The sequence below is a fragment of the Cupressus sempervirens genome, chromosome 4 (assembly GCF_028749045.1).
Source record: "Cupressus sempervirens isolate cs-2001-9-10 chromosome 4, ASM2874904v1, whole genome shotgun sequence".
NCBI lineage: Eukaryota > Viridiplantae > Streptophyta > Pinopsida > Cupressales > Cupressaceae > Cupressus > Cupressus sempervirens.
In genome coordinates this window covers 450,171,226-450,190,218 of record NC_143121.1, presented here as the reverse complement: position 1 = coordinate 450,190,218, position 18,993 = coordinate 450,171,226, and the positions used below count along the sequence as shown (strand labels likewise).

The 18,993-nt window shown below is 35.4% G+C and overlaps 1 protein-coding gene across 6 annotated transcripts in view; it reads left to right on the top strand.

The window, feature by feature from the left end:
- The window catches only part of PEX1 (peroxisome 1), a 154,687-nt gene that overhangs the window by 68,900 nt on the left and 66,794 nt on the right, over nucleotides 1-18,993 (top strand). For 5 of the 6 annotated variants that reach the window (XM_089825450.1, XM_089825446.1, XM_089825447.1 and 2 more), the window contains one exon: nucleotides 11,273-11,473. In XM_089825450.1, coding sequence (XP_089681576.1) covers nucleotides 11,273-11,473 — 201 coding nt within the window. Of the gene's footprint in view, nucleotides 1-11,272; nucleotides 11,474-16,679; nucleotides 16,847-18,993 lie in introns of those variants that run through there. The other variant, XM_089825451.1, reaches the window with a different exon arrangement.

Here is an 18,993-nt window from a genome sequence, read left to right as displayed (position 1 = left end):
GAATTTTATATAATAAATTTGATTTCAATTACAGCAATAAATTGCAAAGTGGGTTCATATGTCGGAACTTAGCATATGAGTGGCAATTGTTTTAAACTAAAGGGAAGAGATTCGATATTGTCTATTCAGCCAAAATTCAGTATTATTATTGAAAATTTCAGTATTTTCAATTATGATAAAATTTAACACATACTTTGATAACTGAATCGCTAGCCAACTGTTTGACAAAATGTCAAACTTCTGATTAGTCAAGGTAATTGATGTGTTAAGGTTTAATTGTTGGATGTGTTAAGGTTTAATTGTTGAACTATAACTGGCTAGGGGTTTTTACATAAATCTTTTAGTTTTCACTACTACAAGCCAACCCCAACCCAAGAATGCATCATATTATTTCTTCTGTAATCAAACAACCATAATAATTAATATAAATGTTTGATATACGTTAATTACTTTTTAGGCCATTAAAAATTCATTAAAACTCCTAGCACATTTATTCCTTGTTGTTCTACACACTAGTTGGAAAGACGGGTTCTAGATGTTAAAGTTTAGCCCATAAATAATGATAAACAACAATAAAGATGAACAAAAATAAATAGAAAAGGCACAAAACATTTATCCTGAGAAAACTCTTCAGCTTGAAGGGAAAAGCTTAGCCACACCAGGAAAAGCATCTCTTTTATTGGTAATAAATATTCAAGTACAATAATGCGTTTACTTGATACCACATACACATAGAATCACATATGTATATAGAATTGGGAGACCCTTCATATCACAACTAAAGGTCTTCTTGATTTCCAAAAAGTCTTTTTTTTTTTCCAATTGCATGACTCTTCTCATTACATGTCTTTCTCATATGACATTATCTAAAATATTATCACAAATACCTTTTCTAATTGTTGACACATCATGAGTATTCATGGAGTTATTGTGGATTCCGAAATGGGGTCGATTGGAGCTTGCGCAAATTGGGCCTTGTAGATCGGAAGTTGCGGATTTCGAAAAGGGGTTGTAATAGCCAATTAGAGCAACAGTTTGAAAGTTATGGCTCTCCGAAGTTGGGCCTACCAAAATTTCCAAAACAAGGGTCAAAGTTGTATCGGGCTGACTGTAAATGTAATTTTAGAGTTAGTCAGTCTCAAGGGTTAGGGTTTGATGTCTAGAAACTTCCCGAACAGTGGAAAAATGCCTATTTAAGGAATGCTTTTACATTGTCTAGGACAACTCTGGGTGATAGTTCGCAACTCTGTGTTACAAATTATTGAAAGGAAGGCGTCCTGCATATTGTATGTCAAAATTTTGTATTTCCGTATTTTTGGCAATAATAAGCAGCCCATATTTTGTTCTCGCAAAGTGTTGTTATTTCTTTGTTTCTGTTATGTGTTTGTGGTATTAAGGGAAGCACCCTTCATCATTACTAATGCTATTGTTGGGCGTAATTCAATTACTTTGATATATAGGTTATATATATATATAATTTCCAAAGCATTAAAATTATAATTGCAGCAATGGATTAAAAATTAAGTAGTGGTATTTTTGTATAGACATTACTTGTATTTGTATTACAATATCTCCTTAGCTCATTGAAATTTCAAGAACTCATATATTCCAAAAAACTAAAAAATTGCAAAGCCAAGTAAAACACAAAAGTACTTTTCTATTGGCATTGCTAGCATGAACTTGCAAGGGTTATTACATGTTCCTTATTCTATTGTACATTGGAAATTAATTTTAATTTTAATTTCTTGTCTTTGGGAACCATATTTTTATTTGACTTCAATATATTCTTTGTTTGCTTGACATATTGTATGATTCTTTCCTATCTATTTATTCTTTGTATGACTTCAATAGATTCATTCTTTTCATTCTTTTGAGGGTTTGAATCTATGAAATCTGAGGAATCCAAGGAATCTGCTTCCTCTCTTATTGCCTGGGTCTTCAAATCAATTATTTAGTACCCTTGTTTTCAGTGAAAAGGTGTTCCCTTTTCTAATTCTTTTAATTCTTTTAGTTTTCATTACTACAAGCCAACCCCAATCCAAGAACACATCATATGATTTCTTTTGTAATCAAACGGCCATCATAATTAATATAAATGTTTGATATGCGTTAATTACTATTTAGGCCATAAAAAATTCATTAAAACTCCTAGCACATTGATTCCTTGTGGTTCTGCATGCTAGTTGTAAAGTTGGGTTCTAGATGTTAAAGTTTAGCCCATAAGTAATGATAAACAACAATAAAGATGGCCAAAAATAAATAGAAAATGCGTAAAACATTTATCTTGTGAAAACTCCTCAGCTTCAAGTGAAAAACTTAGCCACACTAGAAAAAGCATCTCTTTTAGTGGTAATAAATATTCAAGTACAATAATGCGTCTACTTGATACCATATACACATAGCAATCACATATGTATATAGAAGTGGGAGACCCTTCATATCACAACCGAAGGTCTTCTCAATTTCCAAAAAGTCTCTTTATATTTCCAATTGCATGACTCTTCTCATTACACGTCTTTCTCATATGACATTATCTCAAATATTATCATAAATATCTTTTCCAACTGTCGACACAATATAGAGGTATTTTCTCAATAGAAAAATCAGAGATAAAGATCTCTATCACAGCTACTATTTTCAACACTCCTTCTTAGTAAGAGAGAGATGTTTAGTATGGCAGACACACATAGCTGCAACCAAAAATGTCAATGATAAATTTCATCACATGGATTCTCAAAAAAATATTTTATCTCAGCATAACATAATTCACCAAAGTTACTTCATAAGCATGTAAAATTAAAGTTATGGAGTCACACACATGACTTGCACCATGCCTACTCACAGAGGGCGGTTTGTCCTACTCGCAGAGAGTGGAACAAGGGCTTTCACCTCAGACTTCTCTCCAAGAAGAATGCATTTGCACCATGCCTACTCGTAGAGGATGGTCCACCATACCTACTCACAGAGGGTGGAATGATGGCTTTCACCTTAGACTTCTGCGAGAGAAGAATGCATATCTACCATGCATACTCCTAGAGGGTGGATCCACCATACTGGCGCGTAGAGGGTGGAACAAAGGATTTTACCTCAAACTCCTCTCACAAAGAACTCATTAACAACTTTTATAGGGATGAATGAGATTCTCTCTCAACAGAGACTCCCACTCAAAAGGGACAACTTTGATCACCACAATAAAATAGCTGATTCTAATTTGACCAAATAGGGAGCTTTAGCAATAACATTGCCACATAAGCTTGAAAAGAATTAGACATCTCCCTCTGTCATGTAACTTTTCTTTGAAGCTGGAATTTTTTTCCTTTGAATATCATTACTTTAGTCCCATAACTACATGCAACATCCTTCTGTTCACGAATCTCTCAAAATCTCATTGATGCGCCTTGCAACAAAGAGACAATAATTCATAACATCAATCTATCATGAAGAGATATATAGAGATTAATACTCAAAGCAAACACTATTCTTAGTGCTATAACATAAATTCAATATTCAAGATATAATAATAGGATACTTATCTCTTTGTAGTCTAGTTTTCTTGTGAATTCATGCAATTCAATTGTTGTCAACAACCTCCACTATTAGATACATTTTCCAATCTGAATCCTTCGCACAAGACTTGTCAGTATTCAAGATAATGTCACACACGTCTCCTATGATTGCTCCAAAATTATTCCTACATAAAACGTCCACTACATACATCTCTAAAGAATTCAAAATGAATATTACTAAATGTCACAAATAATTTTTGTCATATCCACGAAGGCCACCATCCAAGATAGGCACAATGATCATGACATCTGAATTAAGAGAGAGACATTAATAATTTACGAAACGAAAACTAGATTCAACACATTGGCAGCTATTAAGGTAAAGAAGACTCTTCTCTCAAAAAAGAATATATCACTTTCATTCGATCATCAAGCACTTCAATGCATAAAAATCCAACTATTGTGAGTCACAAGGAAGAATAAATGAATATGAGGAGCTCGATGGGGACAACCAAAATAAAGAGGGCCATCATGAATTGCCAATGAAGTTTGAAACCTTCGTCCATTGCCTTTACAGAGACAACTTAATGCATTGGCAACCCACGACACATCTAGTAGATTCAAATTAGTGAGTATTCTTAGCGATCGTATGTTGCTCTAGTGTAATGCCCCCATTTTTTATGAGCTTCTACAGTTGATTGAGTCAGTTTATTATAGTGACCCTCATGAGCTGACAGGGTGATTTGGGGGTCTCAATTGCGGACTTACTATTTTTAGTAAGTCTAATTAGGGTAGTTGCTATATTTAGCAATGCATATGGTGGCGGTGGCAGTTGGTCATCGCCTGTAGTGGATCAAGCTATTTATTGCATGGGCTCCTATTTATTAATTAATTATTAAAGTTAACATTATTATCTGACACTTTATTATATTTAAAAGTTATAAAATGATGTGTTGAAGAAGCTTCTTAGGTGGAGCTATGGTTGGGAAAGTTGTGCCATTGAAGGATTATAAATATGAGCCCATTTGATGAGCAAGGCATTCGATTGTTTATTTGCTTTTGTTGTCTTGATGAGAGTTTCCGAGTCTTTTGAGTTGTGTGTTCGATTCTCTTGCTGAGGTATAAGGGTTTGAATTTGAGTTATTTAGTCTTGCTTCTTTGTACTATCATTGCTTGGAAGAAGTCCTATATAGAGAATTGTGGTTATCTCCTTTCTTGTATACATTGTGGTTTGGAGATACGGTTGTGTTGGGAAAAGTTGGAATTGATTTGCAATTGCAAATCTGTGATCTTTGTGGCGACTCTAATATAGTTCGAATTGTCACTTGAGAAGTTTTGGTGGCTGAAGAATTTAATAGTGGAAATTTGGAAAATTGTTTTGCATCTTTTAATGCTATATCATTGTGGATTCCAGAGTATTTTATTTGCAAGAGTTTCAGGTTGGGCATTTGATATTGTTTGGCGTTTCTAGGATTTTGCTATTGATCGCCTAAATTGTTGCAAGGAGGGCAATTATCACTGTGGTATTTTGACATTGCATCTGGCGTTACTGTTGTTGGGAATTCGGGCATCTAATCACCCTATTCAATGTGAGTTATACCTGCAGTTACAAACGCCAATTAAGTGCTTGGTGCATTGGGGTTTTTTGGGACACCAAGCGTGTAACATAGCTGGAAATTGACAACTCAACTACTTGCAAAATTCAAGCTTGTACATTGCTCACGTGGGCTTGCATTAGGAGTAATACTAGATGTAATTATTGGTTGTCGTTGGCACAATTAGAAGGAGGATCGGGCTGGACTTGTTTACTTTGTTGTTGTTGAGTGCCCACTCTGGCGTCTCCTTGGATTGTTGCGTCTCATTGTTTAGGGCCTGCTATTTGTGCAGTTGGCCACTCTTGCTCATTGAAAAGACAATACTAGGTTCACATCTGTAATTATATTACTCTTAATGTATTTGCGACAATAAATTGATCAAGTATATGCAATTACATTTCAATTGTAGTTTTCTATGTTTTAATTGAATACATTAATGTAGTAGAGTTTGATTTTCAGAATTGTATATGCAAACTCATAAGGTAGACTTGCATAACTAATGACTAGTATTCACCTTGGCAAGAAATAAAGAACCAAATAGTTCTGAATGTTGTTAGCACTTCATTACGTTTTGTAGTTTGGTGTTTGAAATTTAGAATATCATCTTTATAGTGATAACAGTGAAGTCTGCCAAGTGTTTGGCAAAATACCAAACCATTGATTAGTAAGGAAATTGGTGAGTATTTGAGCCATAACCTATCCGGGGTATTACATCTAGCAATGCTATTTGAATTCCCACAATTATTCTAGGCATGCGCACCTAATGTCGACTTCACCAAATTCCAACTCAACAAGGCTTTGAGTCATTAGAAGACCCACACTACTTGTAACTTTTTAGTTGATAGCTCTTGCAAGCCCATATTGATCGTATTCAACAAATCTCTCGTAGTGCATTGATGGGCCTTGCATTCACCCAGTCGTTCAAAGATTGCTATCGATCTTTTTCTTTGACCTCTTCACATTGGCATTCTTCAATTTCCTCATTGGATAAGGATGTGTAATCCACAAGCAGCATGGTGGTGAGATAGAAAATAAATGAGGGTATATTTTGTATTTGGGTTTGTATCAATAGCAGGAGGAGGCATTGGAGAAGAAGTCCATGTAATGGCGCAGATTGGTGAGTTACCACTAGAGGTGCAACAAAGCCTCTTTGAGGTGTGTGTAGATCTTCAAATACTGACAAACATAGACATGGTTTCTCTTCTTCCTTCTATCGCTCTCAAATTTTCTCTGAAAACCCGTACAATCTCTCACTCCATCAAATTAGTACCACCATCAAACACCACTTTGTCCCTGAATATACCTTGATCACAAGCTCTTGAAAATCTTTTCAGTGTCTCTACAAAAAGCAATACTCAATGTAAATGAATCTACCTGTGCATGAATATATAAAATATTAGCCTTTTCGAAATTTTGACCTTGATAAATGTAGAAAACTGTTCAAAATTGATTACTAAATGGCCTTCCTTTTAGATGACATATTATCCATGGCTTTAGCAGGCAGATAAATAAGACACAACAAGAGCAATTAGTTAGAACCATAGAAAAATAGAGACAAGAGAACTCAATATGAGATAGGGACCAATATTGTAGGAGTAATCATCAAAACGATAAGATATGACTTCTACCTGCAAATTGCCTACAAGATACTCAAGAAATCTAAGTAGAAACACTAATCAAAGAGCAAGAGAGACATCTTTATTGCTGTTATCTAACCTGGCTCTAATACCATGTTACAGTTGAGCCAAGAAATAATGATAAACAACAATAAAGAAGGCCAAAAATAAGTACAGAAGGCACAAGACATTTATCTTGGGAACACCCTTAGGCTTGAAGTGAATAATCCAACCACACCAGGAAATATCTCTTTTTTTGATAATAAATATTTAAGCTCAACGCTTTTATTTGATAGTTGATACCATGCACACAAAGCAATCACATATTTATATAGAATTGGGGGAATCTTCATATCACAATCGAAGGTCTCTTCAATTTCCAAACACATGTGTCTTTATATTTCCAAATGCACAACTTCGCATGACACATGCCTTTTCCATATGACATTATCTCAAATATTATCATAAATATCTTTTTCAACTATTGACACAATATAGAGGTATTTTCTCAATAGCAAAATCAGAGATAAAGATCTCTATCGCAGCTACAATCTTCAACACTAGATGGCTAATTAGGTTTCCCAAACTTCTCCACACGTCTTTTGGGAGTTTGTTCACACCAAACCTACCATCAAAATTGTAATAATATTATTGAGATTCCCTCCAAGATCTTCATGTGCATCTGTATTGGTTTCTATAACATGGCAACCACCAATTACATGGGATGAAGGACTTGGTCTCCTGACAATCATGGTTTAGTTATGATGTCTTTCTTATCTCTAGATTCTAAATGGGTTGTAGTATGCACCATCTTAATCTTTCTAGATGCAATATTAGTCAAAAACATTATGAAGTTTTGGTGTACTCAATAATAAAGCCACTACTTTGTAAGTATAGTCTTTTTGAGTACTTGTCTTGCACATTGTTTTAGATTGCCGTTTATTTGTTATCATACTTGCATTTGCATTTGAGCAGTGATGTTTTTAAACTAATTTGCTGGTTTTAGGTCTGGGTTAGAACAACTGGTTTGTTGGTATGACAAAATTTTGAAATTGGGTTTGGGTTTGCTTTTACAAAAACATGTAAAAATTATATATGTGCGTGTATGTGCGCGTGCACGCCCTAGAAGCATGAATTAAGCTTTAGAATGTCACAGTGTTGTATAAACAATGAAAACACCATAAACTTGTAATCGTTTATGTACATTATGTCCCTCAAAAAAATTAAAATTAAACTATATTATTAAATAATATAGTCAAATGTATTTTATTGAATTTATATAATAAAATATTTAATTTAGCATTAAATTATATATTTTACACTTATGAAATTCAAATTGTTAAGAATAGAACAAATAAAAATATTTTTGTAGACATAATATTTTATGAGGAAGGTTGGGTGACCCATTTAGAGCAATGTTTAAAACATTACGTGGGTGAGGCCATACTTGAAAAACTTGGAGTTGGCAGTGACTCAACCATTATAAATTTTTTGAGAAACTTTGAACACAAAAAAAATCAGCAAAAAAACAGCAATAAATTGGCACTTTTATCAAATATGTGAAAATATGTAATATCTTAAAATATTATTAAAAACCCCATACACTAATTTTCTTGAACATTTACTGATTTGAGATTTCAATCATATATTAATCAAAGTTTTGAGTTAAATGCATAGCAATTAGAACTTAGCAAATTAACATAAAATCATGTACAAAAACCCAGAGTGCAACATCTGAATAAAGGTGACTTGAGTACATATCGAAGTCAACCACCATGAAACAACTACAACTTCTAAATACATATCAAGATCAAGTTTCAGTATCAAGATCAAGTTTCAGTATCAATGAAAACTAGAAATTATAAATTGCATCCACCGCTAAAGCTCAAATGCAATTGTTGCCATTGGGTGGGTGGTGCTGAAGCAGTCGCAACATTTTTAATAAGGGCTTGAATAGGTGCCTCAGTAGAATCCTCTGATGGATGACCAAGCTCATGTTCCTCCTCACATCTTGCCACTTTTGCATCCCAATCTTTTTCCAACTCTTGAGCTTAGCCAGTTCTCATTAGTTAGGAAAGAAATGACATCCACATCCACATCAACAACATTAGGAGCAACAACCAATCTGTTGAATATGGAACAATGTCATCCAAGTCAATTTCTTCATGTGAAGCCTGCCCTTGCACCTCCTTTTTGCGCAATCAAAGTTTGTGCTACACATAGACCAAGTCATTCAAGCGCTCCTAAGTCAACCTATTGCACTTTTTTGTGTATATGGCCTCAAAAACACTCCAGTTGCACTTACAACTAGGAGTACTATAGGGTTGTGATAATATTCAAATGGTAGGATTTTGAATATTAGGTGTTGTGGCACCATAATCTTCCCACCAGAGAACTACAAGGATAAAGAATGACATTTATAATCTGATAAGGATTTCAATAAACTTAATGCGAAATAAATGGTATAAAAAACTAAACACGTTTTTTTTTAATTTGGTTGCAGGTTGTCTCTTCTACATTAATGCTGAGAGTTTGTCCTCTGCTCGCGTCCATAGTTTTTTGTGAGTTTGTATGGGGATAGATATTGTTTTGGATAGGAAACCCTTACTGAACAGAGCAATCACTGAATGGATAATACTTTTGTGGACATTAATAGAAATTCCCAAGCCATACCAAAGCCGTACCCAGATCCAGTATGAACCAGACCTGGATTTCGGTGTACAGTCAGCAAACCTGGTAACTTTAGTTTTTTAACCATAGCATTCTCCACCTCGACTCTTGCTCCATGATGTCTTTGTTTTTTTTGTATGTGGGTTTGAGTACACAATCTTCTTTTTTTGATGGGAACTAAAACTAATTTACTATATAAGACAGCTATAGGCTCTTAGACACAGAAAAATCTGCGTTAAACTGTGGAATTCAACACAAGCTTTCAATTTATAGACTTGAGTCCACATTAAATGCTCTCTACATTCCTGTAGAAAAGGAGGATGAGAGCTGGTGTGGGAAGATGTCTGTAGGGGAGTTTTGGTTAAAACAATTGACATAAAGGCTATATAATTTTGCATAGTTAACGGAAATGGCCAGGAAAATAAATGGATTAAGCACGACCTTCCAAATAAATACAATCTGCAATGGGCAGGAGCAAAAGTGTGTCTGTTAGCTCAAGAAGACTTGGGAAAATTTAGTTTTTGCAGCCCCTCTAGATGCAATGTATGTCAATGAGAGGAGGAATAAGTGACATTGTGTTCCTGTAGTACAAATTTGACTGGCATTAGGGGGTGTTTTCATTTGATCATTTTAGTGTAGGATGGGTGTATTTGAGTATAGTTCTGAATGTAATAAAATTATGGAAAATTCCTTCAAACTCTGTAGCATTGAATCATATCTGGTGTTTTGGCCCATTCATCATAATGCAGAACATGTGGTTTGAAAGAAAAATAAGAATTTTTAATAGTTCTGCGAGAATTGGGGACAAGGCTATTATAGAGCAATATTAGTCTCAATTCTCACTTGTCCTGTGCTTTCATAGATAAGAATAACTGCACTGCATGGCTGTGAGTGCAATTTCTTTTCCTTCAATTCAGATATAAATGAGTGGAATTCTTCTTGTTCATCTGCTGTTGTTCAATAACATGCATGAATGCCAGCAAGGTAGGTGAAAATAATTCAGAAAAGAATTCTCTCCTCTGTTTTGTATAAACTTCTCTCCGAATAAGATAGTCTAACTGGGAATGAAATGGGAGGTGAACATGAAGACAATGACATTATATTCTTTGGTCCTCTAGTACAGAAGTGATTTTTTCTGTGAAGGTAGTTATAACTTATGGGTATGATAGTTTACAGTTTGTCCCTTGTCCTCTGCTCATCTTTGATGACTCATGAGGTGTGGAGACTTTAACAGCAAGCGAAAAAACGATGGGGAGGTCAGTATCTCTGGAGTCTGGCTGGGTTAGATTTTCGGTATCAATCAGTGATATTCAGGGTGTGATCATAATGGTTTGGATGCTGAAGTTGATGGAAGACATGCATGTTAATATGCCTTCATTTGCATATGGGGCTCTGACGAGCTTTGCTTGTGGTGGCTAATTTTTTCACAATTTTTTCTACAGATTTGGAGTTCACTGTAGGCATCTTCACTAAAAATAACTTTAGTTGATCAGTCTGCCAATAACATGTTCTCTTGTTATATATTTTTGTCCGAATCTTGCTATTTCAATTATTTTTCCTAACACAGGCAGGATTAGCTTGCTAGTTTTTTGAAGAGTTGAGAGCTTTATACAATGATAATAACAAGAACTGAACCTCCTAAATATTTTTCTGTTAATCCTGTAAATAAAGCATTTATGAAAAACAAATACTGAGTAGATAACTAGTTTGTCAATTTTTTAATTTCTTGTCATTTATCTTCTTTCTTCCATTTTTCATAAGTGCTCGAATAATGGGAGCTTCAGTGTAAGCAATAGGGTTATTTCCATTGAATTTCATGGTCATTTATAAATGGTTAGAATTACTGTTATTCAGTAACCAGTGACCTTTTTTCTCCATTGAGCAGATGCTGGAGTTACCTGTTAAGTTTTCAAAAATATTTTCTGAAGCTCCTTTGAGATTGAGATCAGGAGTTTTGTTGTATGGTCCTCCTGGTTGTGGTAAAACTCACATTGTTGGGGCTGCGGCTGCTGCCTGTTCGTTGCGCTTTATCTCAGTGAAGGGTCCTGAACTGCTAAACAAATATATAGGAGCATCAGAGCAAGCTGTAAGAATTTGAATTTTTGAATTGATTTGTGATGCCTTTGATAGCAAATGTTAAACTGATAATTTTTTCCGTCTTAAAAGCATGAAATATTTACAGAACGATATATTAGGGTGCACTGTTTGTCATTTGGATTCAGTCATTGCATAAATGCATATGCTTCATATATGTTAGGCTATAAAAGATTGAAACATGGAAACTGAGCATTTTTAAAGCGACGTGTCACTTAATGGCATAAGTTAGGTGATTTGCATATTTTAGAGGAGTAAATGGTCAGATTTAGGATTTTTTAATAAATGTGATTAGCTCTGAACTTTTTCCAGTGTACTGTTTTGAGTTGGTAGAATAATGTTTGATCTCATAGAAGGATGTTTCTTTTTCTTCCGGAGATTATCAGGAGTGACAGACTAGTTTTTTTTGTTTGACTATTGAACAATGGTACCTCATTTAGATAGTTTTTATCTTAGGAAATATATAAAGTTGCTGATTGGTCTTTCTGAATAAATCGTCTTTTCTGATATTCTGTTGGTTGGATAAGTTGAAGTTTTGTAATCGGCGAGAACTTTCCATATATCTTGAAAAATAAATGTTCTGCCTAGTGTGATCTCTTTTGAGCGAGGACAATATCCTAAAGGACATTACTAGTTCCTGTTGACCTTTTAAGACACTATCAACAGAAGTAACTCATCCATGAGGAGAATAAAGAGTGGTAGAATCTGATTTCTAATGACAATATCATCCATTGCTAGCAGGAGGATGCATTGGCAATCTACATTGCAGTACATATGGTAGTTCTTGCATAGCAATAAATTGTTACCAGACTCTGACTTTTGAATATTTTTTCAGAAAGAGTGGTTGATATGTTTGGATCCTCAAATTTTTTGGGGATCTTTGAATCCTTTTACATATTATACATCAAACAATATTAAATTCCCACCCTTGAAGATCGCCATTGCAGTGATTACAATATCTATAAGAATTTGAATTTCCATGCAGATATTTGGCCATTGTAGTAGTTCTACATCATTGTTAATGCTACAATTAGCACATGATAGCTTTCCACCAGAAGCTCCACACAACTTTAAAAAAAAAATGCAGCACTCTGTCATGTGAAACTACTGCAAATCCTTGAAATGTGGTTGATCAGCTAGAAGCGATAAATTTACTTTTTTGCTTGAGTGTAATAAGTTCTCACCTCTCTTGAGTCCTTTCATTGAGATATGACAACAATTTTATGCGATTTTCCCCCTTCTGGTGAAGTTATGCTGCACTTGCATAATAGAAAAAAATATTCTAGATTTGAAACAGAGTTAATCAGAAATAAACCCATAATGGAGAATAGAACCTTAAGAAATATCAGCCATCAAATGTCAATGCCATTCAGTGCACATGTCTATTATTTTGAATTTCCACAACAATAATATACGTTCTATTAGAGAAATTCAAATAGAAAATAATAATAGTGCACCTCAGGTGGAAGTTGAAGATCTAGAAACCTAATAAACCACAGTACCAAAACCTTTTAAGCAAGATACCAATACTTTAAAATCAGTAAAGAGCATGCCTCATTTTTTTTATTAGCTGTCCATGGACTTAATAAGAGGAACTCAATCCCTTAAGTGGAATGCAACATGTTAGTTGCAAAGAGGGATACTTAACCTCTTTGAAGATTTGCACAGCCTATGCAAGAGAAGAGGATTGGCTATATATGAGAGTTTGATGTCTTCAGAAAGGGTTCTATAAGTACAATTCCTTTGAATAGTTTAGAGCACTTTGTCTCATTAGCTGATGAAACAACCATTAATTTGAACTTCAACACATTTGCCCCTGATAGATTAAAGCATACTGCTACCGGTTAAGGGCTTCTTCACATGGAGTTGAAATAGGTTGACCGTTGAACACTATCTGTATGTTGAAGTCCCACTGAATGAACATATGATATGGTGGGTCAAGGGTTGAAGATTGTAGGTCACAAATTTCTGTGAACACAAGAGAGGGACATATTTGTGTCTGGCAAAGTCAAAATTCATAGTAAACCTTCATTATTGCGAGGACAAACAAGCCTTGGTAAATTCTTGTCTACAAATGGGGTGGTACTAAAAATTGCAACAATTTAAATAGTTTTGTTTTCTTTGTTGTGGTGGGGTTTGTAATGTCCCCAATTTAGTAGGTTCCAGTGGCTTGGTGATGTCAGCTTATAATCATGACCCTCGTGAGCTGACACTGTGTTTTGAGGGTCTCAGTGGAGGTACTTGCTATTTATAGGAAGTCAGTTTTGCAGAGTTTCTATTTTTGGCAGTGCAGTTATGGCACCGAGTCCAGGCTCCTTCAGTGATTGACTGGGTCTATTTAATGAGTTACATATTGCAAGTTATTAACTAAGCTTAGCTTAATGAAAAACTTTATTATTTCATTGTTCTAATTTGATGGTGTGAGGTTGAACCTTTATTAGGTGTGTGAATGAAGCCACACTTCATTTAATGATATAAAAGGGACTTACTCTTGCAAATCCATCATCTCTTGTATTTTGCATTTTATGAAATTTGAAGAAGTCTTCAAGGGTTTCTGCATTGGGAATTGGAGAAGTTTGATTTCTCCATTGGAGTTGCACTTTGAGTTTGTCAATATACCAGTGAATTGTGTCTATTTTCTGAATATATGTTCTGCAATTTATTATGGATTGTTAGTGCTGATGAATACCAGCCAATCTTTTATTGTGCTGCAATTTTCATGAAGGAAGAATACTGAGTTTTGGGCACCTCATCTTTCTGCGAAATTCCACCATTATTACTGGCAATTGGAAGGCATTTTAGGTGCTGCAAATTACTCATTCAAACCAGCATTTGAATTTATAATGGTGCATTCAGAATTGAGAGGGTGGTGTGAAGGTTTGGAGTGCAGCGATCTTCTACCAAAGACTGCATTCATCATGCTGTGGCAGCTTTAGATCCACTGGAGGCTGCGTTTGAAGTTAGTGAGAATTGGTGTGGGCTTAGTGCCTGCTGCAAGTGTTATCCAACGCCAAATTACCACCAGGTTCCTTTAGAAATCAATTTGCTTAAATCAATTGCTTGTAATAATTGCAAACTCTATAATTGCAATTGATATTATTATACTGGCATTCACAATAGTTTTAAATTTGTATAAGCATTTCTATATTCCAAAAATATACAAAAACAACATATATATTCAAAAACCAAAAAAATTGCAAAACTTTCAAAAACCTAAACATCTATCCAGCATAGTTCTTGAGTGAGCCAGTAGGATTCTTATAGTGGTATCAGAGCGGTTTCTTACCAGCCTACGGGGAACTGGGTTCATTATGGCACAATGTTTTATACCTGACATACATTATACCCGAAGGGGAAGGACGTCACCACTAGGTGAGGGAGAACAAGATATACAATTTGGCATCATAGTTGGTAGGGGTGTTGGTGGTACAAGTTACAGGGATGTTACAGGTTTTGATATTGATAGGGAGGCTAGGGAGACATTGAGAGACCTTGCACATGGTCATTGCCATGTCACTGATGTTTTGCAGCAGCTATCTGTGACTTTGCACTGCATTTCTCTCAGCAGAGGCAAAGGTACCAAGAGAATATCAGTTGGCTCTCACAGGTCTAGAGTCGAGGATAGGATTGAACATACCACTACTTATGATAAGCCACACCGACCTAAATAGTTGGCAGGGGTGTTGGTGTTACAAGTTACAGGGATGTTGGTACAGGTTTTGATATTGACAGGGAGGCTAGGGAGACACTGAAAGACCTTGCACATGGTCATTACCATGTCGCTGATGTTTTGCAGCAGCTATCTGAGACTTCGCAGCACATTTCTCTCCTTAGAAAATGAAGCAGGGACAAAGGTACCAAGAGAATATCAATTAGCTCTCAGAGGTCTAGAGTCGAGGATAGGATTGAACATACAGGTACTTATGACAAGCCACAACCTACTTTTGTGAGACCTGAGTCTAATGCGGCTAGTACTAAGATTGAGGTTGCACTCTTTCCTGATGATGTAGTGGCCCATTATGCTGAGTGGGATGCTCTGTGGGCTATTAAGCACAATTTAAACTTTGCTAGATTCTTGACACATAAGTGGGAGCACACTAGAGTTAGGTTTGCATCCGAGAGACAAAGGAATAGACAGATTGATCTGAAGGAGGCAACCAACAAGATGACCTTGACTCACTTTGATGGCAGTGGGAAGGTTACATCGAGAGCTTGGATACATAAGCTCAACACTTATCCTCTCTTTGCATCCCATGCTTGAGGAGGATGCTATCCGCTTTACTGTGCTGCATTTAGATGAGATAGCTCATGACTGGTGGTACCGTGGGCTAGTTTCAGTGCTTCATAGTCAGATATTATCCTACCAGGAGTTTGTTGACAGGCTGGTAGAGAGATTTGATAGAAAGGACCATGAGACTTATTTTTTGAGAGTTGGTATAGTTGAGACAGATAGGGGGCCTTGAGGCATTCATTTGTGAGTTTCAGCATCTATCTGTGATGGTGTACGACATTTCAGAGAGGAGACAAGTTATGCTATTTGTAAAGAGATTGGTTGAGCCTCTCCAAGGGCGGGTTAAGTCCTTGGATCCACCTGCCTTTCAGGAAGCCATGAAAAGTGCAAGGAACCTTGAGATGTCTACTCCATGATGAAAGTTTTCTTCCAAACCTACTACTTCATCATATGATAATAGGGAATCCCCTAAGAAAGATGACATATCTCATTTTAAGAGACCTATGGCAGCCCCTTTAGAATATAAAATTATTGTAGGCTATATATGTTTTCGGTCTGTTGTTATGATATAGATAAATCTGATTTAATATTGCTTCTTGATGGAACCCTAATTTTGCAAACTAAGGCCTCCATTTGTGCACCCTCTCTAATCTTTTTATCCCTTAACTAATTTTATATATATTTTTACATATATATATTAGGACAAGATTTAATGATATTTATAATGATGCTAGAAATTCATATATCATCCTTTGATTATTGTAAAAGCTATGTATTTGGAATAAAGGGCTTGATATTTCATGCATTGAATGAATAGAATTTGAAGATGGTGACTCAGCATATCCACAATCTTTCAACTTGTCCAAACTGCAAAAGAATATTTCAAAACAGATGGGTATATACTCATGCATCAAGTTGTTTGAATAGTCTAAGTCTTATGGAGGTCTTTATTTCTGCTTGGATGCAGGTGAGGTCGAATTTCTATGATGCTGAGTGACAAGCTCTTCCCTATGAAGCAAGTCCCCAAACTCTCATCCACTGGTAATGAAAGAGAACAGATCGGTGCTGTTTGCAAAAGCCTATTTCTATACAATGCATGAGGCGGACTGTTGCAAATGAATTACCAGATACTTCCATGGATGGAGGAATTTGATAAATATGGTCTTCACAGCAAGAAGTAATGGGTGCTTTGATAAATTTGGCGATGTTGTAAATGATAGGAAACTTGCAAATTATATTGGGCGACCTTGGTTTTGATCAATTCACGACACAATTGTGGATGGCTGTTGGTCTGTAGATGTACTGTAGAGCAAGGGTGGAAAAGATACAGTCATGAAGGAGTTTCGATGCTTGAAGGGACACGTCAGTGATCAAAAGGTCTGAAATTGAGTTTAACATGCTCAATCTAGCACAAGCTCTCACTGCGTTTTTCATCCCTAACTAAGACACTTTTTCATATGATGGCCTGTGCAAATAGATGTATGGCAGTATTCTCGAACTTAAATGGGGACTTCGCTCAGAAATGTAAATGAAAATGTCTGAAGTGAATGTAGAGGATATTGTATAACTTAGAGAGATTTTCTTTAGTGTTCAACCATTTTTATCTTCCAAGTCATTCATGTTATTCAAGATTTTGCTGCGATGTATTCAAGAGGAATGCTCGACTATCTGTAAGGCCTTACAAGGTTGGGAATAAAGATGATTGAAAGGTTTCTTTCTGTAGGCGTCAAATCTGGTGTAAGTTTGAAAACTATCTGCTGTCAAGGAAGAGTATTGTGGGCATAATCTCCGAGCTTCTACGCAAGTACCCAAGTCACTCAGTATAGAAATTCTGAACAATTGCAGACATCAAATAAGTACAACGCCATTACATTGTTGTTGTGGGAAGGCTGCTGGGTGGAATTAGTTATACAGACACTGTGAACAAACTTGATGAAATCAAACTTGGATTGAAAAAATATTGTTCTGTCTGAAGATTGTTGGGTTTGATTGGGAGCATTGGTAAGAAACACGAAAGTGTTTGTTCAGAAGATTGTTTTGCACTGTGAAGATAGATAAAGATGAAATCGATACTTTGAGAGCTTGGATATTTCAGAAATTGGGAATTAAGATTGTCACAAGGTTGTATGCTCATGAGAACAACATTTTGAGTCTCCTATTGAAGCAATGCCACTCTAGTGGTCTCTGCATTTGGGAGTTCTTCTAAATACAGTTGGAAGTCCACTATTCATCTGGAAGAAGCTACAGGAAGTTTAAATCATCCTTCATTAGTCATCAACCCAACCTTATTTGGCAACCAACATCTACAGATGCTCTGTGTTTGTCGCAGGTCCTAAGAATATGCGTTGGAGAGAAATGGCCTGTGTGGATATGGAATGTGAGATTGCCAATATCCTCACATGTTATTGAGTGAAAACCGAAATCGGTCATCAATTAAAAACCGAGGTTGTGATAACCATGTTTTTCGAAATTATCTTCCACACTAGAAACAATACGTGATTAAGTTGGTATTAGTGGATGTTGGCATAAGGTTAGTTATTTCTATGAAGTGACATGTTGGTTTCTTTGCAACTTTCCATTCATGTATAAATATTAAATATAGATACTGAAATCAACAAAAGACATAACATTATCAATAAATATTTTATCACATATGGATAAGCGATCACAGAAATAGGGGATATATAGTGATCCCCAAAGACTGACATTTTCAACTGATGTATATTCTTGCATTATAAATATAAGGTGTTGTATTTCCTGTTCATCTAAAGTAGAGAACCAGATTGCAAAACAGGTCAGTCCTTCATAGTTGCCAAGAGATTTGGCAGATTGTTCTTGGAAAGTATCAAAATTGTAGATCTCTTGCAGCATTATGAGTTCGAATATTAGGGGTATTGTGAAATATTTTTGTGTTTCCCTATCCTTGTTTGATTGATCTTCTGTTCATAGAAGTTAAAATTCAGTCATACTAAACTCTGAATTGAATATGTAGTTGATTGTTTGCATTTTGGAAATTGGAACAATTGATGATATATATAAATGCATATTGTACTATAAATTTATATTTAAGAGCCTGCATTGTAATAGACTCTGTTGCCTAAGGAAAACAAGGCACTGATCTTTATAATCATCAATATATATATATATATATTTATTTATTTATTTGATTCATAGCTTGGAAATTGGCGATTTATCTCTGCATCTCCCTTTCAAGAAATTAATCCACTCATTGTTACAATTTATCAAACTCTTTTATTTTTGAGCATTTATTCTTTCAACAA